General features: G+C 37.3%; 1 protein-coding gene across 1 annotated transcript; it reads left to right on the top strand.

Annotated features, from left to right (window-relative positions):
- The first annotated feature begins 1,781 nt into the window (after window positions 1–1,781).
- SMIM14 (small integral membrane protein 14) lies at window positions 1,782–23,187 on the top strand. Its single transcript, XM_062493465.1, has 4 exons — window positions 1,782–1,886; window positions 13,935–13,983; window positions 22,039–22,187; window positions 22,755–23,187. Exons 1-4 carry the CDS (start codon window positions 1,812–1,814, stop codon window positions 22,785–22,787), a joined length of 306 nt encoding a protein of 101 aa, XP_062349449.1. The 5' UTR covers window positions 1,782–1,811; the 3' UTR covers window positions 22,788–23,187.
- Window positions 23,188–26,554: the final 3,367 nt, after the last annotated feature.

Below are 26,554 nucleotides of genomic sequence, written 5' to 3'. Positions count from 1 at the left end.
TGATGTCTGAACTTGGGTGCTTCTGTACTTCACTCAGTAACCTGTAATCTACTGAAGCATATCTGAATGCAGTGGGTTGTGGGAAATCCACTTCCAGCTGCTTCTTGGGCAGTTTGTTGCACTGATCAGTTACTCTGATGGTAAAAATGTATGCCTTGCTTTTCTTTTCAATCTGGTTAATAACAGCTTCCAATTACTGGTTCTTCATTATATCTTCATTGAAGAATTCAATATTTGGGCCTGTTTTTCTTTTCAAAGGTACTTGTGTGCTACATAATCAAGTAATCTCTCAGTCATCTTCTCACTACGTAGATTATGCTTTCTTAGTATCTAGGCAAAAAGAATTTCCTCTATCACTTCAACTTTTTTTTTCCTTTTTTCAGTTTTCTTTTTAAAAAGTGGAAACCCTAGCAGGTTAAGGGCATTGATGCCCATAATTAAGACAGGTTTCTTTTACCCTCTGGTTCTCTCCACCATGGTAAAAGTTTATTCAGAAGAATGGCAGGCATTAACAAAGTAAGGACTTCTGAAGTGCATTTTCTTTTCTCTCCCCCCAAGAGGGTAGTACTGTAGCAGTGTTATATTATGTTGAATGAAGATGTCTTACAGACGTATGTGTTATTCCTCTTTCTTCTAGTGACACTGAAACATTAACATGCTTATGTGTGATCAAGGCTCTAAGTTTTTATAGTCAACGACTGCAGTGCGCATCTGTTGATTCAGCATAACCTTCTCAAATAGCTGGTACCTTCATAAAGTACTTGTTTTAGGAATTGAGAGGTTGTATCTTCTCTGCACTGCTGTGTTTAAGCTTGATAATTGTGTCACATTAGAGCCTGAGTGCATGCAACACTAACACATTCTGATTACAGCTTTACTGATGTCAAGTGAAAAGTATTTCTTAAGTATGGTTTTGCAGAACTACCTAATATGTCCTGAGTCCTCTTTTGAGAGAGATCAATCCCAGATTTGACCACAAGGGTAGAAATGCCTTGCAGTCTGCTGCACGGTCTGACCCTCAATTAAATTACTGAAAAGTTATTGGTAAATAGTAAACATACATTTGAACATGCCTGACATGTCTGGTATAAGTGGTTTTAGCAGATGAATAAGTGGCTTTAGCAGGTGAATAATTTAGATTTGATGTCCTACCATGTCCAGTACAGTTTCTTTGAACATTCTGTATTGCTGAGCGATGAACATACTTCTTTGATCTAAAATTAGTGTGCATAGCTCCATTTTTAAAGTGTTTCCAAGTACATTCACTTTTGTATCCCTGCTGCTTGCTTTCATTATACAACAAAGATTATTGTTTCCTTTAGCAAAAAACTTACTGAGTTTTAAATTATTTTCCTGTACATTGATCTGGAGTGAGCATGCCAGCAGTTTATTAGGGTTTGGGAGTACAAGTTGCCCTGACCTTTCAATTTGTATATGTACACTTAAGAGTCCCACTGTGCAGATGAGAGACGAGAATTTAATTTTTGTGCTTTGTGTTTGTTAGGATGCATTTCATTTTGGTATGTGAGAAAACCCAGGGGAGACACACAGTCTTGAAAAAAAATTGTGTGAGACAGTGTTTTCAGCAACATCAAAATGAAACTGCACATACCAGACTTCTTCATTCATACTGCCAAAGGAATAATAGGATTACCCTGCTTTGTTTTGCTTTTTCACCCTGGCATTAAATGAACTGAAACTTGATGTGTGAGTCTCTGGAAAATAAGGTCAGTTGAAAAAAGAGTTCATTTTCCTTTTATTCTTATTCTTCTTAGGTGTTCACAGATAAATTCAGGTTTATCCAGAGAGCCATGGCAGAAGGTGGATTTGATCCTTGTGAATGCATTTGCTCGCATGAACATGCAATGAGAAGACTAATTAATCTGGTAAGGATAACATGAGGATATTCAGAAGGGTGATTGTTCAGACATTACTTCAGCTCTTGCAGATTTGCAGTTCCTGGTGCTTTTGATTCTGATTATTCAGTAGCATGTACAGTTAGAATCTCTAAGTATATCCAACTTTCTGATGAGCTTTTGAATAGTCAATACAAATTACAGCTTGTCGTTTATTTCTCAGAGCTGCATTTTCACACTGTTGACACTGTTTCTGTTCAAATGTTTCTTTTATATGCCTTTTTTTCAGTCTACATAAAACCAAAGAAACCACCCAGAAAAGTCTTTGTGGTCAAGGTAATTCCACACACATGAAGTGGCACTTACTCATATGGCAAGATAATGATGTCTAAATTTATTAAACTACTCTCTGAAAAGTTTTGAAGTTGAGAATCCAATGATTCTGGGTTTTGAGTTCTGTTTCTTGCCATGTCATTGATAGTTTGAGCAACTTCTAGCAAGTTATGTACATTGCTCTAACTGTAACCTGTAAAATAGCTATGTTTCTTTGTTTCTCTATTGAACTTAGTTCAACGTCTATTTAAAAATAAGATAGAAAGTGCTTCTTTTTTTCCTCAGTAAAAGTATATATTTTTAAAATAACATTAATAATTATGAACTGTGAACAATTAGGTGAACTTGATTACAACTCTAATTTGGTTAAATTCTTTCTAAGATTACAGCATACATCAACTTCATTTGATGTACTTCCCCTTGTTGATTTTCATATATTTGTTTTTGAGACATATTCTTTCTTAGGGCCTAAATTAATTACATTTTAGGTTACTGAGTACATCAGCTGTTCAGGGCAGTTACTCTTTAAGAGGCTTCTTAACAGTATTTTGGAAAGGTGCTGCTGACACAAAAGTGCAGAAAATTGAAGCTTCTGTAGAGAATGGTTGTGCTTTCTGTGGAGAATTGACATCAGGCCTGGCCATCCTAGCTCATGTTTCCCAATTAGAGGCCCAATTTCAAAATCTACTATGTTCTTTCCCAAGAAAGATTTTCCTTTTTGTCCTTTTTGATGTTTGTGCCATATCCCACAGCTGTGTTGATTCTGAACCTTGAAGCTTCTGAACTGTGTTGATTCTGAACCTTGAAGCTTCTGAACACATGCTAAAATGGTGGGAAAGGAACCTCCAGGACCAAGTTCAAAAGTTGGGAGGAAGAAAATGAGAGTACATATTTGCTGCCCTTTTTCTCCAGGCTTGTCGGATGCAAATCTAAACTAGCATGATTCAGAATTTTAACCCCCATTCAGCATTTTTTAATCTTTTTTATTTTTTGCTGGAAGATACTGACAGGCAATGGCACTGGTCAGCCAGTTCTCTTTGTTGTGGCTGGAGGATTCTTGTTATGAACAATGTAGGCGAGTTGTGTCCAAAGTTAGAAGAAATGCCACAAACGTCTGTGAGATTTTGTTCCTGAGATGCTCCATGCAGTGTGAGGTGGGTAAAAATGGATCGTCTGGAGGAGCACTAGTTCCTGTGTTGTGGATGTGGGTGAGCACATAATAGGTGCATGCCCTTGGGCAGTCATTCAGAGCAGTCTAACAATGTTCTGCGCAGTTGCAAGAGTCTATTGCTCAGTATCCACCTTCCAAAAAGATCATACCAATTAGTGCTTGAAACTGTGAGGAGTGAAGGGAAATTCCAGGTTTCATCTCTCCTAATAAGCAAAGCAGATGCTCCTAAGTATTTCTAAGACCGAATCACTAGCTAGGATAATTTAGCAGAATCTAGAAAAGAAAAGTCTCAGAAGTCTCAGTCAGCAGCCGGACTATCCTCAAGTAACCTGTTGTATGATCTTAGCAGGAGACTTGCTAAGCCATTTTTGCATCTGTAATTTTATGCTTCAGTAAGAGTTTGCCTTCTAAGTTGCTGTTTTGTCACGCAGTCTTACACAACATAAGCAAACAGAAGTATTTACTATTTGTGCTAAAAAGAGCATGTGGACATTGGTTCTCAGAATTGCTGAACCCCACAAGTCTCAATGGAGACTGGGTTCACAGTACCTCTAAAAGTTGGATCCTCAAAATGCTAACTTAAAAATCATTGTGATAAACAAAGTTAAGTGATCTCTTCAGACTCTGGGTGAGAAAAAGATACCCAAACATGCTATGTACCCAGAATGATTCCCTATATGTATTTAATTTTTGATTATTTTTAACCTAGGTAGGTATAAAGCACACCAGAGTACATTTGAATGGTGTTATAGCGGGCAGTACTCAACAGGATTTTGGTGCACATAGTATAACATGGTGTTTGCAGTTGTCTCCAGTCTGAGCATCGTAAACACAGAAGTTAAGTGATAAGATTTAACAGGATCAAATTTAACAGAATTATAATGTAATTATAGGAGATAACCAACTGTGAAAATGTTACTTTTAGGTTCTTTCAGTACAGTAATGACATTGTGTAAAACCCCCATAATTGATTGTAGATTTTTTAAACTTGCATTTGAGTTAAAGTGAACTAATTTTTACAGACTAATTTGTTTATATCTATCTAAACCAACACTGATAAGAATTCCAACACAGATAAGAATTAAGGCTTCTGCTAATAAAGAAGTTATGATATATTCAGTCATTACTGTTATGTGTAGAGTTAGCATATTCAAATACACAGGATTTCTGTTGGAATTAACTGTACAGGAGATTTGAATGACACTGCTATTCCAAAATCAGGAGGAGGTCAAAAAGTCTGCCTCTAGAGCCTGAAGTTCTTGTTTTCATTTCCAATATGATGATTTTAACTTCTAGCTTAATTGGTATATTTACTTCAAAACTCTTAGAAATTGTATGTGGTTTAATTTGTGGTTGAATACATTACTTCGGGGGTTTTGTATAGCGTATAGTTTAAATATCTATTTGAAATGCAGACTTCAGTTCATCTTATAGTACAATTAAAGCTTATGCAATGAAAAAAGAAAAGCTATTGTCATTTAAACTCTTCTTCCACAATATTGTTAGCAAAACCACAGAAAATTGCAAACAGGAAAGCTGGTGGACAAAAAAGTACACTTCTTACTTAGTTATGTGAATTGGTTATTTATCTGTCTTTCGTTTTCCTTGACTAAGCAGAGCTTTGTTTTGTTGGGCTTTTTCCTTTTTAATTCATAATACCATGAAGTTTTTATGGTCAGTGAGCTGTGTATCTCTATCCATAATATTTCAAAAGATATTTTGTTGCTTATTAGATTAACTTGGAGATTTGTTCATACACAGAGTTCTTAGAATGGATATATACATGCTTAAGTGGCATGGAATTACTTTATGTTGAATGTTCTATCATTTTCCTAAAGTGGATTTTTCGGGGTTCTCCTTGGTGTCAAAATACAAACATTTCACATGTGTAAATTTCTTAAGTATGGCCACTGTAAATAATAAGCGGACTTTATGATCTCTAAATATTCCTAGGAAACACTAGAAATCTAAATTTTTTGACTGTGACTTCATAAATATAATTTCCAGTATGTAATACCCACAGCACCATCTGTTATGCTTTGGTGGTGTTGTGTAATAACAATTTGGCTATTGTATGTTGGGTTCACTATTTACTCTATGGATATAGCAGTTAATTGGGAACTTCCATAAGAGGAAATAAGCATAGAAGGAAAATATCACAAGACTTTCTATCCTCTGCAAATGCACAAGAGTCGTCAAAAGACAATGACAGGTTTGTTAGCTTGCATGACTTTATCTCCTGTTCAGTCGCCTCCATCTGCAAAACTTATTTTGACAAGAAGAACCAAAGTTCAAGAATGAGGAACAACTAATAACAGCTAGTGGTTTTACTGGAGGGAATTTCTCAGACTAGGGGATAGCTGATTGAAAGAATCACGATGAAGGGCATGCTATGTACACAGAGGAAGTGGTTCCTGAGTTAGTTTTGACAAAACACAGAAAATCCCTAGGTAAGAATTATGTTGTATTTAAAACTTTTTATTTCAGCTTTTTTCACTTATTTTGTAATACAGAAATCTGATTCCCTTATGTTACTCCTCTGGGTATCAATGCTCTCTGAGAAGGCATGGCTGATCTATGCCCAAGGGTCAGTTCAAGTTTGAAAACTAGACTGAAAACACAGTTTATGTGGTAGTGAGGAATAATCATACATAGAGCATCTTCCATGAAGACTAAAACCTGCTTATGACTGCTTAGAGTGGGCAGAAATGTCCAAGCAAGCCAGTAACACAGATGTCTTTGTGCCAAGTGAGCATCCTTTTTCTGTCTCCTTCAGGTACAGTATTATTTGCTTTACAAACACTGACTTCAGAATTCTCTCATACTAGTTTTTCCAAAAATGACCAATATGTTTTTTAACCCAAAAGATTTCTAATTCTGTAATGTAAAAGGACCCATTTTGATAAACTGCCAACAGTTCTACTTACAAACCACTGTGGGAATTACAACCTTGTCTTTGTCCTTATTTGCTAGCTGCAAAGGAATGTTCCATGCTTAGTTAGGTTGCTATATCGAAACTTTGGGGGATACAGAGCAAATAGTTCTTTATTTTAATCTCTCTTGTATTTTGATTTGTCACTAGATTCTTATAGCAAAAGTTGCAAATTCTCAAACTATTTCAACATATTGGTCCAAACACTCTTTTGTCAATCAAGTTTCCGCATAATTCTCTGGACCGGGTCATTTCAGAGTCTTACTGTTTCAAGCTGGCATAGTCTGAAATAGTATCCAGCATAGCCACAAGTCTTGGCTGAAGGAGACTTTGTGTAAACAGCACAAAATAAACACAGATGACTAAAATAGATAGGTGCTCCAAATGGTTGAAAAGGTCTCAAGATGTTAGCACAGCTAAGCCCAACTGAAATAGTCAGCAAAAGTGGCTTTCCCTACTGATGCAGGCTTTTACTGAAAGCATACCACAGCTATACTAAATACATTTTTTCTAATTTAAAATGTCGTTTAAATATGAAGGTTGCTCTGGAGATTTCTTTCATGGTGTTTGCCTTCTATTTTTTTATATAGCAGGTGTGACTTCTTCTAGTCTGTAGTTTTAGCCAAACATCCCAAGAGCAGGAAGCTGCATTTTGCTCTCTTTTGCCCCTTTTGTCCTCTTCATTCACTGATTTGAATTCGCTGATTCAAAGGTCTTCCCCAACAGCTGAACTTTAGGTTGTTCATTAGGACAGAGAAGCTGTCATTCTTCAGAGCTGCAGGGGAAAAGACTTGATGCACCTGCTTAGACACCAGCCCAAAAGAATAACACACAAGGTTGGAGCAGCAGAGGGTAAGACTGTACCTGAGTGCTCTTGCTCCACTAACTTCCATTTTCCTGCCTTTCACTGAGTCCTCAAGGTACTGGTGTTGCTAAGGCTACAAAACTGTATTACAGAATTCATGTACTGCCAATGCATGTCATAACCTAGAATCTCATTCCACACCAAACAGTGCAAATGGAGACTATTTTCTAGATGTGTTAAAAAAGAAAAAAGCTGTGAAAAGTGGTGTCTACTTGGGTCTATAAGGGGCTAGGAATCAGGGCTTTTGAACATGTATGTCATTCTTTACATTTCCCATTCCTGAGCTTTGTAGTATGCTTGAAACTGCTCCTTTTTAACCAATATGTATTTAGGAAAAAAACCCCTAAAATCTCAGTCACACCTTATGATCATCTCAAGGCATACATAGTGTATCGCAAGCAGTGTAAAAAATGATACACTGAAAATTCTTTCATCTTGATATTCCAGAAATAATTAGTAGGTATAATCTGTACTGTGAATGGCAGAACTCTGATTATCAGAGATGTGTTACGGCCATGTCTTTTGAGGAAAAAGGAGAAAATTGTGCTTTTTCTTTCATGCCTCATGCAATCAACACTTAGAGCAAACTGTAGCTATCTTTTGGAACTCTGAGTTCTAAGCCTTTTCCTCAAGGCTGTCTATGCAGGAGTGCACTTTTCTTTTGCTAATATGCATAATTTTGCAGAAGATACTCAACTGTTTGGTCAGAAAGCCTATACATATTTTGGTTTAACATTTTAGATAAAAGTTTGCAAATGCCCTCTGGGGAGATATGTATGTTGTTTGTACACATTTTCAGATACCTCTGTTTAATATCCTGCCTCTTGTATTTGTTGTCTGGTATTTCACATGGTCAGAGATGCTGTGAGCTCCTTGTAATGATCCTGATCATCACTGTTTCATCTTCTTTTCACTGCTAATTCATTCAGCTTTGCATTCAGTAAAAGGAGGATGTCACTGATATCATAGGTCAGCAAAATTATAAAATGAAGTTACCAGTAAGTCAGGCAATTGTACGAAAGTAAGGGAAGTTTGAAAAAGGAGGATCTGTATGACACCAAGGTGGAACAGCAATCCCAGAAAAAAAAAGAAAAAAATAAGAGAAGAATGTGACCAGATCAGGGCTCCAGATTGCAGTGGTCCCTGGGACTTCTGATGAATCTTCCTCCATAAAATGTTGCATCTTTCAATATGAAAGTTAATGTTCTCCTTCTGTCATAACCGCATAACTGGCTGATGATTCTGGGTCTTAAATGTTCGTTTGTAATCTAGGAATATTTTTTTGAAATGTAGCAACCATCTTTCTCTCTCACTTGGAATTGGAGAGAAAATTATTTGCCACCTCATGGGACCAGGCTGTATATTTTTATTGCAGACTGTGATTCTGTCCTTGTATGAACAATCAGTTATTCTAATTTTGCATGTACACATAGAAGATGAAGGAGTGGGGAAGGCAGTGTTCACTTTTTCCTTGTTTGTTCCTCTATGAGAAGCTAGTGTAGTTTAAGAGACAATTAAATTCCATCCATATGCCATTCTTTTCTTCTTATTTCTCTTTGCCAGCTTGTAGCAGAAATAATGCATGTAGGTGTCATTTTTTGCATCTTTAACTCTGAACTCTTACAGATAATGCTGCAATTCAATTTGCAGCCTGGCTTGTGTTCAGGACTGGCATATCCTACCATAGCAATTTATTTATCATGTTGTTTACTAGATCGTTTATATAGTTTGGAGAGAGCAGACGTGACTGCCAACAAAGCTTAAAAAATGATTTCATTACCCAGAAGCATGAGAATGCAATCAGGAGTATGCCATTGTGTTGTCATCTTCTGGCATTGCTGGAGAGCAAAAGCAGAGCTTCCAGCTGGTCTAAATAGCAAAAAAGTATTTTCACAAGGGATTATACTTTGCCCTTATTATCGCATAAAATTTTCTGTCAGCAGTCAATATGATTCCATTTTAAATTTATTTGTATTCATGGAATAAGTGACCATATAAATTTATTTACTTGTCCTTGCTTTCCTACTTAACTATTCTTTTCATTCCCGCCATTATCCATTTTTGCTGTCTTATCCTTGTACCAGCTTCATCAATTTCTTCCACACATCTCTCTGGGCTTTCATCCATCACATTTTCTTGTATGGAGGTCTTTATCTGACCTGTTTCATGAACTTACTAATTTTTCACTATTGTCTTTTCTGAGGACTTATTTCTGCCTTGAGCAAACTCAAAAGTTATTCTAAAATGTAGTTACTTTATTTATCCCTAGATAAATAATATACTAATATACTTTCACCTCATCTGCCATTCACACTAGACTGCATTGATGGTTGCACTTTGTTCTTGACATTAGTCCTGTTCTTGTTTCGTTACCTCTTTACTGCACCATTTCTGGAGTTGGAAAGTGCTTTTGGACAGGGATTGTGCTGCTATTTCTCCTGAAAAATGGCAAACTGGTGATCTGTCTGATCACCGCTATCTTCCTGATATTTGTATGCTCTTTTTTTTTATTTTTTTAACCCTTAAATAATACATTTAGCTCTCAAGAAAAAGTGTTCACAATAGCTAGAAACCCTAAATCTTTTTTCAGGTAATATGCTGTTGATTTTAATTTAAAAAAAATTGTCTGGGCAGAGATTGCAGGATCAGTCCCAGTGATTATGAGACTCTTGAACCCTGGCATAGCAAACTCTGAAAACTCACCTGAAGAATTTCACTAAACTCCTCTAAAGAGGAAGCAGAGGAATTGAAGCAAGAATGAGTTACTGTAGAGGTAGACAAAGTGTGCATTTCCTTCTCCACAGCAGGTATCTGTGATGAGCAGTGCAAAGTAACTTAACTTCTTTCAAGGAAGCCTGAAATTGTCCTGGTGGCTGAGGTCCCTGTGTTGGAAAAACAAGTTGTCTGTTTAGATAGATGAAGCTATTTTCACTGGGCTTACTATTTCACTTGGAATTCAGTGATTTTGTGACCAGCTAAAACACAGTAAAAGTTCACACCCTTTTTTCACCACACAGTGGCATGTTCATGTGCACATGAAAAAAAACTAAACTTTACTTAATATTGTGACTTCAACAAAAGTTTTCAGAGGCCAATAGCAGTGTCCCTTTACTGTGGCTGTTGACATTTTGTTCACAGCTGGGGATTGTAAAAAGTGGAGGCTCTCATGGCTAAAAACTGTGCAGACTCCTACCATAACATGGCATCTGTTGAAAGAGGAGCAGCAGGACACAGGTTTCAGGTGTGCTTGATGGGTGGATGCTGTTCATCCACAAGATGGCATGTTAAAACTGTCCCTATCTCAAAGGAGCAGGATCTAAACACTTGTGTTTGTGTGAACTGGGGCTAAAAACTGCGTATTTTGGAAGAACAGTTTCAAACTGGAACTAGGAACCATTTGAAATCTGCCCTTTTTATTTTTGCAATGCAAAATTTGAGTGTCATGGGGAAAGAGTGAGGAAGAGCCCTTTTCTCTTACCACTGGAAGTTACTTGGTTTCTTCTTTTTTCTTGGTATTGTGTTGTGTTTGCATTCACGATATGTCAGTAAGTGGGCACTGATTTGCTGTGATTCAGCCACTGCTGCCTCTTCCAGGGACTTATCAGAGGTTTCATAGAAACCAAATATTCCTATTGACCAAGAGGTCTTGTGGTTTGGGGATTACTAATTTAAATTACTGTACTTAGGATATTCAAGACTTTAAATGTACTTGGAGGAAATTAAATTCACAGTTATATTTTAAATGATATACATTTATAATTAGTATTTTTACTTTTATTTTTTCAAGTTTGTACTGTATTAAAACTAATTTTTTGATTCTTTTTTGCTGTCTTCTAGCTTTCATGCTATTTACAATTTGTGTTTACTTCATTTCAGACACTAAAAAATAAAGTAGTTCATTGTTTGGCTCACATGCACTAAGCCATTTATTATATTTGAATGACAAACTGCACAGAGAATGTTAAAATTCAGATATAATCCTTTCTATTTAAATGGAATAAAATAGTATAAATATTTAGTTTTGTAACATTTTTCACTCTCTTCTTTTGTTGAATACACCCTGATGTTTCACTTGCCTAATTTTTCTGTTCTTTTTAAGGGTCTGTTTTAGAATGGATAAAGATGAAAAGGCTGTTGCTGACTCTAGTAGATGTTAGACAGTCAGCTATTAATCTTCCACTAAATTCACACTTTTGGCAACACAAGGATCTCTAAAGTATTCATAAAATCAAAGTAATTGTTAATAATATTATATTTAAGTATCTCGGAGTTAACGTGTTTGAAGACTTACTTCTCTGTTCAAATTTTTCTCATCAACTCTGTAGTGTTCCCAGTCTGAAAAACATTGAGTGTATTTGAAGTCTTTTTGAGGGTTTTGTTGAGAACAGGTGAAGTCTGGTTCAGCTTTTTGCCATGATTCCACAAACTTTCATTGAAACTTCCCCTCCACATTGGATTAGAAAAATCCTGATATGAAGGACTGTTTATTTCCAGTCCCTGATAATGGTTCTTTTTTCAATGGCCTTACTACTGAAATGTTGCACGTTCAGTTTCTCCCAACAGTTGCTATGTTCCTTAAAGGGTGTCATTGTCAAAAGAGAGCCCATTGGTAGAAGGAACATTCTTGTTTCAGCGAAAGGCATTACCTTTCCCAGTCATTCAGTTTACGTAAGCGTTTCATACACGTGCCAGAATTGTTTCTTGTCTTTTGACTAAACGAGTGGCCACAAGGAATCAGATTCATATTGGGTTGCACAGTAAGGGACTTGTTGATCCGAGTGAATTAAGGAAAACCTCTTTTTACTGATTCTCGTTTTTCATGATCTGCTGAGTTTCTCCCACGATGACAATATGCCACCTCTCGCCAAGCTGTTAAAAACAGATTTGTAACCTGGCTGAGAGAGCCATCCTAATGCTTAGAAAAAGTTGTAACTGGACAGAGTGTGACACTTAGAATGGGAGATAACTGATACTGTGGCTAGAACAGTCCCAGACAGTGTGCTGTATCTAGGCAAACTAGATAAGCTGTATGAGGACTTGCTATCGTTGGGACAGAGGGGGATAACGAGATACTTGTACAGTGTTTCTGATCATATATCTGTTGCCCATTTTAATTCTGGTCATCCTTCTGTGTTGAGTATCTGTAAATGGTGTTTTAAATTGAGATTATAAATTAAGCCCCTCTCAGAACTAAACTTTTACACAAATAGAAGATAATTACATGGCTGAACTCTTTAAAATATGGGTATAGGAATATCCAGTTTTCCCAGTTTGGAAATCTTTTGAATATTTAAAATGGGTACTGTTGCTAAGATAAAACCTCCTCTTTGTAAATTACTTCCAAAGTTTTAAAATAAAATAAGCTTTTATATAAGAAGGGCAGGAAATATGCATAGTTTGATCGATTTTTTTTTTCCTTTAGTAAGAAAGACAGGTGTCCTGCCTGAATTTCCCTCAGTACTGTTTTTAGCTATAGAAATAGCTGAAAGGTTAAATCCAGCCTTCCAAATTCCTTCCTAAGAGACTTCTTCCTAAGAGTCTCAGCAAATTTGCTAGTAGATCTTAATATATTAATGAAAGAATTAATATGATCAATCTCCAGTTACATTTTTTCCTCTTCTAAATGTGTCAGTCATTGACAATCTTTATGATAAAAGGAGGAACTTTTACTTTCCCAGATGTCTTCCTTCTTCAGTACTTCATCTGTTTCTTTGATGTGTTTTGCATAATATGACTACATACATTAAATCAGTTTTGCCAATACAAGGGGAGATGGGTTTTGTGGAAATTATTCATGTATTTCTTACATAAAGAACACCAGCTTTTCTTCTCTTTAATATTTATATATTTACACTGGTAGTAAACAGATTAGGTGGTTGTGACAAAAAGTTTGGTATTTGTGACACAACTGTGTCATAAAACTTGTGCAAAAGCAAATGTCATTTCTAACCCAGGTGGTGTAACAATCCTGTGCTTTTAAAAACTTTTACTAATAATCCCTGTAGTTTACCTAAGCAGAGGATAGAATCTATTTCCATTAAATCTCATCCATTTAGCATCTGTGATCCTAATAAAGAATGTGGTATGTCTTCCTTTATTGGTTCTGTCATCTGTAAAATAGCTGTACTGATTTGCAGGTTACCCAATGTTGACTTTTCTTGCAGTTGGCAAGCTTACCTAGTCTGTAAATCAAATAGTTATTACAATCATTGAAAATGTTTTAAATTTTACCTATCACTAAAGAGAAAAAAACAGTAAAATACGTATTAAAACCTGATTTAAAAACAAAGGTCTTGGGGGCAAAAATAGTAAGTACTAAGTTTAAATTTGAAATACTAATTCAGCTTCTCTATGAATAACCATAATCACAGTCTGATCATTTATTGTGAGGTAATCACAGGGTATTTTAATGCTAGTTTATCTAGATAATAGTAAGAACACTTATCCATTATAAATCCCAAGGTATCTGTAGAGAGTATATCTGTATATAATGCCTCCTATATCAGTACAGATTTTATGTACTTTGATTTTGAAAGGTATTAAATGGCTGAATTGGAAGCAATAACACTGTAGTCAGGTGATTTAAAGGTATTATGTAAATAGTGTTCAGAAACTATCTCCATACCTGGGATTCTTCACGTACCATAAGCCAAGTGTGATCCAGTGAAGCATCAGTTATGTTTGAACTTTACTCTGACAATATATTAAATCCTGTTCCAGTAAAAGCCAGTCAAGACTTAATGTTAAGTGTCATGCTTTTCTTTTTCTCTGTTTCAGCTGAGACAATCCCAGTCGTACTGCACAGACACAGAATGCCTTCAGGAATGTGAGTAACTTTATATCAGGTTCATGGATGTCCTGGTTTGAAGGACAGGTGTTTGCCAAGGAAAGCAGAAGCTTCCCCTTGGACTGAAAGAAAATGTGATTCTTCCGATTATTATAATTTTGGAATTAAGAGAGCTCTCAGGCAAAGATATGGGGGTAGGAATAACAGTTCTTTACTAGTATATTTAGCAAGACAAACAAGAACAACAAGAGCTATGAAATTACCCACAAACAGAACAGTAACTCAGTCCCAGTGTTTTTTGGCTGCAGGCACCTTTTCCCTGAGCTGCAGTTCCCGGTGCTGGGGACGGGCAGGTCCCGCAGAGCTGCAGGAGGGCTGGGGGTGGTGGCAGCGCTGTCCCAGGGGGAGAGAGAGATGGAGAGAGAGCTCTCCGCTCACGGTGTCGGTCCCGGTGCTCAGTAGAATGCTGGATGGTGGTAGTTCACAGCGAGAAGACAGCCGGGCAGGGTCCGATGGTGGTTTCCCGACGCTGGGATGGCGGAGATGGAGGAGAGGCAGCGATCGTCCTTCTCGTCCGAACTCCGCGGGGGAAATGGGCCGAGACCCAGCCTTCCGCTTCCTCTTCTGGCTGTTTGAATCTCGCGGGGCTTACCTCTTCCCTCCCGTCCCCTCCCCCTTGTCACCAGGGCCCAGTCAACAGGTATCTTAGCATGACAATGGGGAAAATTCCACAGAGGGAAAAAAAAAAAGAAAGAACTAACCCTCAACAATGGAAGTAAAATGAATAGCAGTAATTAAAACACAGTCAGACTGTTCTTTAAATTGCAGCAGTTGGTTTAGGTTACAGGAGCATCTAACATAAATAATACAAATAAAATTGATATGATGGGGAGGTAATTTCTCAGAATCTGGGATAAACATTTTGTCCTGTGTACGTTAGAAGCAGCATTGATGAGGTATCAGTAAACTAGCATAACCATTAGTCAGGCCCCAAGCATTACTGAATCTTATTGTTAGCCTCCAAACAGGATGATTTGGGGAATGAGAGGGGAAAATTTGGAAGGTGCTTTATTTGTCCTCCTCAGATTCAGAGCAGCTTAACCAATGAAGACTAGATACTGAGCATAGACACACACAGACACACACACACACACACACACACACACACACACACACGTGTTTACGGTTGGGGCTGGGTGATGTACTGTCAGAACTGTGACCCCTCTGCTCCACTGTGAGGAAGAGGAGGCTCTGACTCATAAGCTGACTTACACCATGACTGCATCTCTGTTGGTTTGGTGCCTGTGTAGTTACCGAAGCAGATGACTGATGTGTACACTTCCTTGGAATTTGCCATGAAGTGCATCAAAAAACCTCTCCCAGTCAACAGTACGAGGTCAGTCAAACATTACCAGAATCGCAGTGAAGCATAACTGTGTGGAGGCTATGTAGTAATGTAAGCATGCCCTGAGGCATTGAGACACTCCCTGAGACATTTTCTCTGAGCTAGAGGGAATGTTGTCAAATGTTTATAAATAAAAGTGAAGTAGATCTGTTTCTCCTGTATCACTTTACCAATTGAGCGTGTGAATTCAATCAGCTTGCATCAGGACTGCTGTAATGCTTTGAGAGACCAACAAGCACCTGAGCAGTGTTCTTGTAAGCAAGAGCTGCTGGTGCTTGTATCTTTTACAGGTCTAGGAGTAGTGCAGGCAAGGTTTCTAGCATCTTGGAGAGAGTGTGTGCATTTGTTCATCCTCATGTTCCTCCCTCTTCACTCCCCTGTAAGACCTGTTTAGAGATGGGCATCTGGCTCAGACTTGCACTGAGCTCTGCCAATGTGAAACAGTCTCAGATTCAATGCCATGTTGAGCTGAAGGGGGAAAACTGAGCTGTCCCACATAACCCTGAGGAAAAGATGGTGTGGTGCACATGTGCTGTATAGTGCTGCTGGTTTACTCTTCTTTATGGACTTTGCAAGTTACACTATCTATGAGTTTCATCCTCCTCTTCCAAATACACCTGTCCAAGGGCAGACTTTTTAGTCTCCCACACCTTAGACTTATATGTAGTTTTTTTAATCGCAAGCATGTAGGGAGAGGGAAGGAGGTAGATGATGGAAGACAGAATACTTTCTATATTAGAAGGAGGCACAGACAGGGTGTGGAGCTTTCTGAGCTTTGGTCAAAACCAAGCAATGGTAAGTCATTTTCAGTCATGCCTTGGGAGTCTTGGGTCATCAGTATTTATAAAGCTTTTAGACTAAAGACTATATAAATGAGTAAGTTCTGATACATGTGGGCACAAAGCTTGTGGGATAGCTTTACTGTTACCAAGCTATGGTACAATGGGGATTTGAATGGTTTGAAACAAATGGCTTTCCATTCTGAGATTCTTGCAATAACTGTCTGTGCAGATGCAAGCAATTTGGCAACCATTGTTCCAAACCAGTGGTTTGTTTCAAAAACCAGAGCAAAAATTACAGAGTAGATATTTTCCTATGTTATTATATTGCCTTAAATTGAGTTCTAGCAAAGGTATTTTTCTGCTGATGCAGTGACATGGCATGCGTATTTATCATATTATTTTGTGGTGCTTCTGTGATGCTGTGCTTATGCTAGTCTGTAAAACCCTGGGAGTCAAAAGCAAAAATAAACAGATTGAGCCTGAAGAAGCTTCTAGAGATGTTTTTCAGAAACATAATTATTCTGGGCCAGTCTTCTGTCCATTGCTTCATCCTGTTTTTATGAGCTGTATAGTGATGAGCTTACATTTGAGGTGGGTCTCCTCTTCCATAGGTCCCACAGCTCCATTTCCTGTTACTTGTTGACTTTGATTCTTCATTTCAAAATCTCAGTACGAACAAGTTTGTTTCATTCTCAGCAATTTGCTCATTCCCAGAATTTGGTTTTCCTTCTGGAAGCACAGCTGGGAATGTTGTCATACACAGATTCTTAAGCTGCAAGGTTGTGGAATAACTGATGAGATGTATGTGGTTTTGTTTTGGGAGACGTCAGGGCTGGGGTTCAGCCAATGTCACAGCAGCATCATGTGTCTGTGCTGCTGCTATCAGCTGGAATTTTTTAGAAAAACCCTCTGTTGATTCTTCCTGAGCATGCTTTGTTTTAGAAAAACCCTTTATTTTTTTGGGTTCCTTGTTTGTTTTTTTTTTTTTTTTTGGAGCCATATAAAGGCAGTAGTACCAGGTCTCCCTCATTCCCTTTTTTGTGTTATTATCTATAAGTTCTTACTTACTTCTTACAACTTAATGGTTGGCACCATTATGTCATAGTGACTTCCCTGCAGTTTCCTGCCAGGGTCAGGACCAGTGCTTTTGGATTTAGGTATAGGAAGATAGGAGCACTACTTCAACAAGCATTTGGGCACTCTGCTTGATGGCTGTTCATCTGCTGGTTCTGCATCAGAATATCTGCTGTGACATTAAAGCATGTGTCAGAGTCTGATTACTGTTCCCTCAATTTCAGCGGGTGCTTTGCAGAAAAGAAAAGGCTGTAAGTTTTGAATAGGCGACACATTTAATATTCTGTTGGGATTGTTAATGCTCAGCAAATCAGAAGATCTTAGAGTTTCCCTTGAAATGAGGAATAAGAATTCTTTTCTGAATTCTGTCTAATGCAAGTGGAGTATGGAAGTTCTCTGATGAGTGGCAATTGCAACATCAGCGGTTCATCCAGCCTAGGGAGGATCCCAGCTGGTACTGATCTGCTCTGATGGCTCATGTTCCTTCACAGTCAGCCTTCTGTGTCAGAGGAAATGAGGAGCTACTGCCTGAGTTTTTTCTGTGTTCTAGCAATTCCCAGATGTTGTGACCTCAATTTACCACATTTATATTTTGAGCATTATTCTCAGTGCTCTGCTAGGTTGTAACGTGGTCAGAGATGACTGTCTCAAATGTTGTGTAGTCCAAATTTTTTATGCAATTTAAAATGAATACATATCTGTGATTCATATTGATTTGTATTCACCTAGGGCAGTCACAGCAGCCTAACCTAACAGCTTGAAATGTCTGCCAACTCTTCCCTCCCTTTTCTGGGAATTTCCTTCTCCCTTCCTCTGCTCAAGTCAGTTTTGGCTTTCTTTGGGTTCCTTATCCCCTGCCTTTGCAAGTGTCAGCTTGCAGGCATTATCTGCTGAAGGTCCCATGGGCTCTTTGTCCTCCCTGATGATTCACTTCTAAATTACCTCTCTTCATACAGTTTTATGCCTTTCCTTCAAAGAACAAGCAAGGCTTAAAACACCATGAAAAGAACACACAAGTCATGCTTTTGCCTTCCTAAATGCAGATGTTTAACAGTTTTTACCAGGGCCAATCTGTTCGTACTCCAGAAGATATTTCTACCATGAGAGGGCAGACAAAAAGCAGCACATGGAATACACTTGTACAGTAAAAGAAATTAAATTTCTCCTCTTTCTTTAGAGTCTCACTCTGAAGAAAAAACTGCAGTTTAAGAGGATAACTAAGTTCATGTAAGGGTATTTCACACAGGCACTTAGTAGTTTTAATATTGTATTCCTGAGATTACAGTTGCACAATCAGGAATTGGTTGACCTTTAATCTTTAAAAACTACCCTTATCAAACTCATAATTTTAGTAGCTTTGACTGCCTTCTAGAACCTCAAATCAATCTACAAACATCTGTCAGAAAGGATTTTTTTTTTCTTCTTCCCATTCCTTTCTGAGAGAAGACTAGTTTGCATGGCCTAGTCTCTGCTTCTGTAAGAAAAAGCAAGTCCAAAAACTGTATCTCCTACATGGAGCAACAGATAGGATTCACAAGTCACTAACTCCCATGGCTGTTAATCCCGCAATCTCAGACCAGCTCCTCATAAACCTTTGTCCTGCAGAGAGATATAATTCAGCCATGCTGTAAAAAACCATAAATTCTAGGTAACCACAGGGCCAGAACTGCTCATAGGCATCATTCTGAAGTGTGTGGATATATGTATGCCTAACCCAGAGGACCACATAGTCTGAAAATAATGACCTTGGGCTGGATTCAGCGTTGCATGGAAAGGTAGGTCAGAGACAGTGTGTCATATCTCTCAGTGACATGGGAGTAGGTACTGTTAAATTCTGTACTAGTTGGTGTCTCTGGAGCACTGGGAGGAACATTCATCTCAGACCAGGACAATCTTCTGTCTATCTGAAAATAGTAGAAAATACCATTCACAGGTGCTCTTAGAGGATAACCTTTATTCTTCAAGGAAGCAAAACATCACTTCAAAATTACTTGAAAAAATACACCTCTTACAGATAAAGTGGAAACCCTTAAAAACAAGATTATTTTTTTTTCTTCTGCCCATCACTATGAATTCCATTCTGCTTGGTTTTCACCTTTTTCACTCAACTGTTCTTTATCCATAAGCTGGTTTTCTCTGATTATCTTGTGATCTCAGAGATGGATGACTTTGTAGCAAGATTGTTATCTCTTCCATATAACTGCTTCCAGTAGCTGAAATAGATTCCTGTCTGTTCTCTTGGTTCCCTTGGTTTTCTCTTGGTTTGAATTCTGCTTATCCTTTTCCCCATAAGAGATTAAAGTAACAGATTCTGAAATAATCTCACATCCTTGCACGTGGTCATTAGTGAGAGATGTGGGTTCAAGGGTTCTTGGAAAGTGTTAACATTGTTGTGTCTGTTTTAGTGTCTGGCATGCCTTGAGTAGGCAGTGAAGGGCCAATTAGTTCAGGACATGATTCAGCATGTTTGGTTCTATCTGAATTGTATTACAACACAGGCTGGAAAGAATTGTGTCTTGCAATGAAGACCTGTAGTTTCCCTCTGTGGTCCCTACTGCTCCCTTCCCTGACCTGTAGCATGACCTGATCTGGCATCATTTGCTTACCCCAACTTTTGTTTGACCACCACAGACCCTAAGTGCACTAATGTTCAGCAAAAATTCCAGAAGGGAGTCAGACTAGTCCATTTCTCTGCATTGTAAGGGGAATCCTGACTAACAAGTCTCAATTTTCAGTCTTCTATGAGAAGTATTTGCCAAAGCAGGTACCTAAGGCCTCCTTGCTTGTTGCTGAAGGTAATCTCAGAGTGGCTGTTAATGTTGTCTGGAAACCTCGAAATAGAAATTTAAAAAAAAAAAAAAAAAAAAAAAAAAAAAAAAAAAAAAAAAAAAAAAAAAAAAAGTTGTTCTTTTCATGCCAAATTATATCCTAGTCTCCTGGACTGCATATATAAAGATTTTCAAAGACTTAAAATACTGATATATGCTGCTGATAATAGTATTTTGGTCAACAAAATTGAAGGTCTAAACTCTTACGTTCGCAATTCTGTATGCTTTCAAAATCAATGTGCAAGAGTCTGGTGAATTAAAGGCTGTAGCATTCTTATTTGTTTTCTATGTACTATGCCATCTCCTCATATACAAAGCCCTTTATTCACTCAGATTTTCAAAAGAATTCTCACCTATAATTGCATATAATTCTAACCATAAAATTAATCTACATTAGTAACTTCTTGAGCTTTGAAATGTCTATATTTTGGACATTTAAAAGGCAAAAGCTGTTTCATTTGCACATACATGTTAATGATGGCGTTTGTGCTGTGAGAAGCATGAACTTCTATAATGCATGGGGTTTTTTCTTCTTTGACATTTTTGAGTGCATGGGATGTCAGTAAAAGACATCAGTCCAACAGCCGCAACTCATGAAGTCTTATTCCCAAAGCAGTAGTGGGAGAATGAGACAGCTGTAAGCTTCCCTGCAGGGCCCCTCTGCTGTGTTATGAACAAACCCTTTCCATGGAAGAGCTTCTGTTAGCAGTGCTACCCAGGATGATGGTGATGAGGGTGTTTCTGTGGTATCAGCATTATCCTTCAAGGAATGATTCCAGGAGGGTATAGGTTATCAAGTAAATGTTAAATAAGAACAATCCAACCAATACTGAACCCAGACTTGACTCCATGATCATGTGATCCACAAAAGACAACTTGAAAATATGACAGATACTACTAGTATCTCTGTGAAGTTTTCTTGATGTTAAAATTTTCATCTTGAGTAATAAAATAGAATAGCTCTTACCTTTTTGAAGGTTCTTCATTATAGCTTTGAATTAACTGCTCTGTATCAACGGATCATGTAGATCATTAATGAAGATGTTAGGCCTTTTGATACTATGATAAATGGATTCATGTAAGTACCATAGGTAATTATCTATACATGGGTTTACACTTCAGCTGACAAGATTAGTTAGTGCTTGATTATTTGAAGTTATGCTTCAGAGGAGAAAAGTTGTTTTAAAATGTACAGATATTTGCAAAAGTTTTCTTGATCCAAACAGATCAACCAGCCATTCCCAGCCTGAAGATATTTTCTTAAACTTACTTCTACATGTTGATGTTTCAGGTATTCTGTATGGAAATTTGGTGTAAAATTTTTGTATTGTGTTCTTGGGCTTCACATTGGAATGCATCTCTGCAGAATTTTTTCACATCCTGACAGAGAGATTGCTAGCAGAAATACCACATGACTGGGATGATCAGTCATGGAGATCTGGCATATTGACATTGAAACATCTTCAAACAAACTCTCAAGAAATAACTTTGAGAAATTGATTACCATTAGTTTGCTCCCTTCTTGCTAGAATTAGCATGTTGTCTGTGTAGGGCCTAACAATGGAGCCTAAGCTTTCATCAGTTTAGTCTTATTGTTTTATTTGTTTGAGGCAAAAAAACAAAGACCAACATACAGATTGAGGGTTTTCCTTCATAAATATATTTTGCATCAAGTTTGGTTTCTTAAAAATTGAGTTTGATTTCTTAAAAGTGAAGAGTGTGTTTATCATCTCCAGTTCACAAGGAGTTAATGTGAACTACGAAATATTCATGATAATTCTGGGAATGCCAGTGAAATATTATGAAATAGACAATTCTCTTTTCAAATGGATAAGAAATGTGATTTAAAAAACAATATTACTATCTCAAAGCCAAAATGAACTAATCAGAACATTCAATTGAAAAATATTTCAGGGAGTTTTTTCTGAGATTGCATTTTTGTTTTCACTTGGGGAAAAGAACTCTGCTCTTACTCTGTTATAACTTAAGTTTTCCTTGTCTGTAGTGCCAGGACCAAACTCCTCCAGTGACAATGGCATCAGCTTTGCCATGATAATGATGGCCTGGGTGGTGATTGCTCTTGTCCTGTTCTTACTGAGACCTAGTAATCTGAGAGGTTCAAACACAGCCGGAAAGCCAACCAGCCCACACAATGTAAGTGCATCTTCAAGTGCCCTGCAGCAAGATTTTGTAATAGCTTACATCTATTTTGGTGTAATACACACTGTCTCAAAGTAATTTTTTTCTCCTTTTTTTCCCCTGTATTTTCTTGGAACTCCATCAAAAATTAAAATGAATTAAACCAAAGTGAAAGGAATCATGAAGACTAAGTGTGAGGCCTCCTGTGGGATGGAGCAGGTGCAGTGTCCTCTGGACACTGTCTGTCCCTAGTTGAAACTGCCTCTTGCCTTCTTAGTTGAAAGGGGACAAGCACAGCTTTAAGAGAAGTCAGTAAACAAAATTACAGCCTGATACTTCGAGAAGGGTGATCCTTATCCTAGATGTGCGATCATGAAAAAATTTCAGTTAGTACAGGAAAGAGTATAGTTTTTTGATGCTCATTTACTCTCATTATTTTAAGTGATATTGAAAAACCATGAAAGAAAACACGATGTAACGCTTGAGTTCTTCTTTTGCTCTGTCCTCTTACGTGAATACTCTTTGTAATTCTGTACCTGTTGTTTTTTTGTTTTTTTTCCTTTCCTCCTTTCTTCTCCCAAGGGACAAGAACCACCAGCCCCACCAGTGGACTAGAGCATTCAGAATTGGAAAAGTTCAGCAGCTAAAACCTTGCACGACCAAATGAACGAAGTGACCAGATTACTCCTAAACCCCACTCAATATGATTTTCTTTTCTCATTTATATAAAGCAGAGTTATCATTCACCCATAATCTTCATGAACTGCTTTTAGCAACTTCAATTTTAAGTTAATTTTTGCTTTGTATGATACTGTAATTCCTATAAGATTGTAATTTGAATAATGGTAAGGCATTGCAGGGGTTTTTTGGTTGTTGCTCTTACTGTGGACATTCCGCTCAGTCTCTTTCTGTTACAGTGATCCTAATTTCTTTGCTGTGATTTCTGATATGCATTGAAAGAAAAAGAAAATCCCAGTCCATCTAGAAGAATGGAAGGTTACTGACCTTTCTTCAGATTAACTCATATTTCTTCTTCAGTATGCTTTTTGAGAGTTACAGTATGGTAGGGTGTACTTAGTTATGTGTTGAAAAATAGAAATTGTTTTATATTTGCCCTGGTTTCAGAGAAGCTTTTATTCTGGTCTTTGGACCACTAACACAGTTTTCAGGGTTGCTGGCAAAAGCATGGATTGTCCACTAGAATTATACTCTGTGTGTGTGTGTGCACACGTACGTGAATGTGACAATTGCCACTGAAAAAGCTTCGATGTTTATCTTGGGAATTTTACACAAAAGATTATACCACCAAAAAAGTTAATTTAGCCATTTTCATTAATAAATTGTATGTCTTACTCAATATGTTGTCAAAAAAACATACTCTAAACCCAAGTGTGTTTACTTACAGATTTTATCAAACGAGAAATTTAGTAAGAACTTGGTAGAATTTTCTGTCCTGGCATAGTCTCTTCGTAATTGGTACCTTAATAAGCTTTTAGCCATGATGTAATGCTTATTGGACAAGATGAAATCATACCAAGAAGTTACCACAGTTACCAACTTTTAGTATACAACATGTACTGGATTATTCAGGTTTTTTCACCTGTATGTTAATAGCAATTCTTAACATTTCATCCTTATCTACTAGTTGTAATTACAGAATAACAAACTTGCAGGTGATTTCATATGGCATGTCTCTTCCCTCTAATATTTGTGTGTATGTGTGGTATGTTTAAGTGTGTGTGTGTGTGTGTGTGTGTGTGTGGCTGTGCACACACCTGTGCACCTCTCCCATTATGGCAAATGGGAATTACTTTTTTATGTACATTAAGAACATTTTAAAAGATGTACAGAAAAACAACACTGTATATTTTTCTTGTTCAATTTGAAAAATTGATCAGAATAATGTAAAGAACATTTACAAGAATTTTTATGTTACCAACATGATACTTATTTCCTTAAAGGTCAGTAGAACAGACATATGGGAATTCTAAGTCTTACTCTACAAACCTTTATTTCATGAGGACTTTAGTTATGGCACTGAAGGAGCTAACTCTTAAAGTTCAGAAAGGTATGTATTAATGGGCTCTAACAAAATCTCACATCAGATCCCATGGTTGACAGATGCAGGGTTTTGCTCTTCAGGGTGAATGGTGAGCCAGGCTAAGCCTCCTTGTAAATGTACAGTGTAGACCTGAAGAAGGGCTTCTGTAATTTGATGTAATTGACCTTTGAATTTCTATGGAATAGTGTGCTCCCAAGCATAGGAGCATGTTAAAAAAAAAAAGAAGATTGGGCCAGGTGCTCTCAGTGACATCAGTGCATGTAAAGCAATGAAACTGCAGGAGAGAATTTGTCCCATTATGTCTAATAATGTACAGGCCACAAACACTGTGTAAAGATGTCACTGGGACAAGCACTCTGCCAGTGCTTGCTTTTGCTTTTTGCCTTCCATGGATATTTATGTTTGGGATACTGTTCAGAACTAGTAATACAGCATCATTTTGTTGAACCCACAAGGAAACATATATAATCTCCCACACTGACCTTTTTTCTCCAAGGATTTTTGGCCAGAATTCTTCACTGTTGGAGACATAAAACAAGCTTCCAATTGATTAAAAAGCCAACTGAAAAAGGCTTCTATTCAGACAGAGCACTACTCCTCATCCTGTTGGGAGTTGGTGAGATTTACAGGAGATACTCCCCACTCATGAGGATAAGTCTCCCTTATATGTCTGTTTATGTATTTATAAAACTTACCATGCGCACCCAGCTCTAAGTCTTGGCAAATGAACTTTTTGTTCAGAGGAATGTTGTGGTTTACTTTTAAATGAAATGTCTTTGCTTGAAATTCCTCTAATTGTCCCAGTGATTTTATACATGTATGCTTTCCTCATGTAAATTGCTATTTTAAATTTTCTATGTAAAAGAAAAAAAACCATTGGAAATATTTTATTGTAAAATGTTTTACTAAAGAGCCAGGCCATGTTTTACTAAAGAGCCAGGCCACTATCCCACATCAAAATATATGCCTTTTAAATTCAGATACTCTCTCCAAGATATAAACTTCAGATCAGCACTCTTAATTAAAATAAAAGTAAGTAACCATAGGACTGTATTTTGCCACTCTTATTTGTGTTAAATAGTGCCTTACTCATCAAGTAGTTGCACTGAAGTTTGTGGAACTACTCTGAGATAATGTACTAGTAGCAGCTTTAGTAAGGGTGGCAGAAATCTGGCCTTTAGTGATGTAATTTGTGATTAAATAATTTTATCATGATTACAGATATGGTAAATGGCAAATTTTGGAAAGTGTAGAAGAGATTAGTGGTGTGCAAAGCTCCAGGATATGATCAGTACTGTAATGATGGTTTTAAGCTTGGTTAGTAAGAGATGCAAGTTGTAGCAACTTGGGAAATACAGAGGGAAATTTACAATTATACCTTAACTTTGTTAAAACAATAGTATTTTTAGAGTCTGCTTAACACAATTACTATACTCTGAAATGAGAAGTCATATATATTCATGCACTGTCTGCAGATCACTTAGCCTTGTAATATTTATGATTGAAAAAGGAAGAGTGATGATGTAATGTACTTAATGTAAATCGGTGGTTTAAAATATCTGAATTATGCCAAACAAAAAATCATCTGTGCCATTTGCAGTTTCCTAGTAATCTTTTACTGAGTACTTGGATTGGGATAAAGGGCTTGTACTATGCACTTTTTATTGACTTAACAAAATAAATAGCAATCATTAGTAAACTTTTGTCTTTGTCCTTTAGTTTTCATATAAGATATAGGACTGCACCAACCTATCAATTTCTAAGGTAATTTGAAATCATCTAAAAATAAGAATTAGTAAAACTAGTGTGTCACCCGTGTAACTTTTAAAATGTAAATTCTAACTTCTCTAATGGACACTTGTTTACTGTACGTATCTCAAGCAAACAAGAACAAATAAAAAGCAGCTTTAAGGGTTTAAGATACTTTGATGACCAAGATGGATACATCTGCCTTTTGCTCTTTGAAGCAGTTATGCAACCTAGGAAGTTATAAATAATACAGGAAGAAAAGTAATGACAAATATGCTGATTGTGTTACTTTATTTTAGATCAAATCCTACTGCTTTGGGATTTGCAATCTATTTTCTGCTTCTAGATCTTGGCAGTGTTGGACCCAGAGCTGCTGTGAGGAAGGAAGACGCTGCAATGGCTCTAAGACAATGTGTAGGAGTAGTAGAGACATGCTCCTTCCTCTCTGTTCCCATGAAGTGCAGCACTCTTCTCTGGAAGCAGAGCACAAAATTCTGAGCACTGCCTCAACTGCAACTCGGATCCCTCATTAGGGATTCCTGTGGTAATCTGAGGAAGAAAAGGAGAACCA

Source organism: Cinclus cinclus, chromosome 5, assembly GCF_963662255.1.
Source record: "Cinclus cinclus chromosome 5, bCinCin1.1, whole genome shotgun sequence".
Taxonomy (NCBI): Eukaryota; Metazoa; Chordata; class Aves; order Passeriformes; family Cinclidae; genus Cinclus; species Cinclus cinclus.
This window is presented reverse-complemented; position numbering and strand designations above follow the sequence as displayed.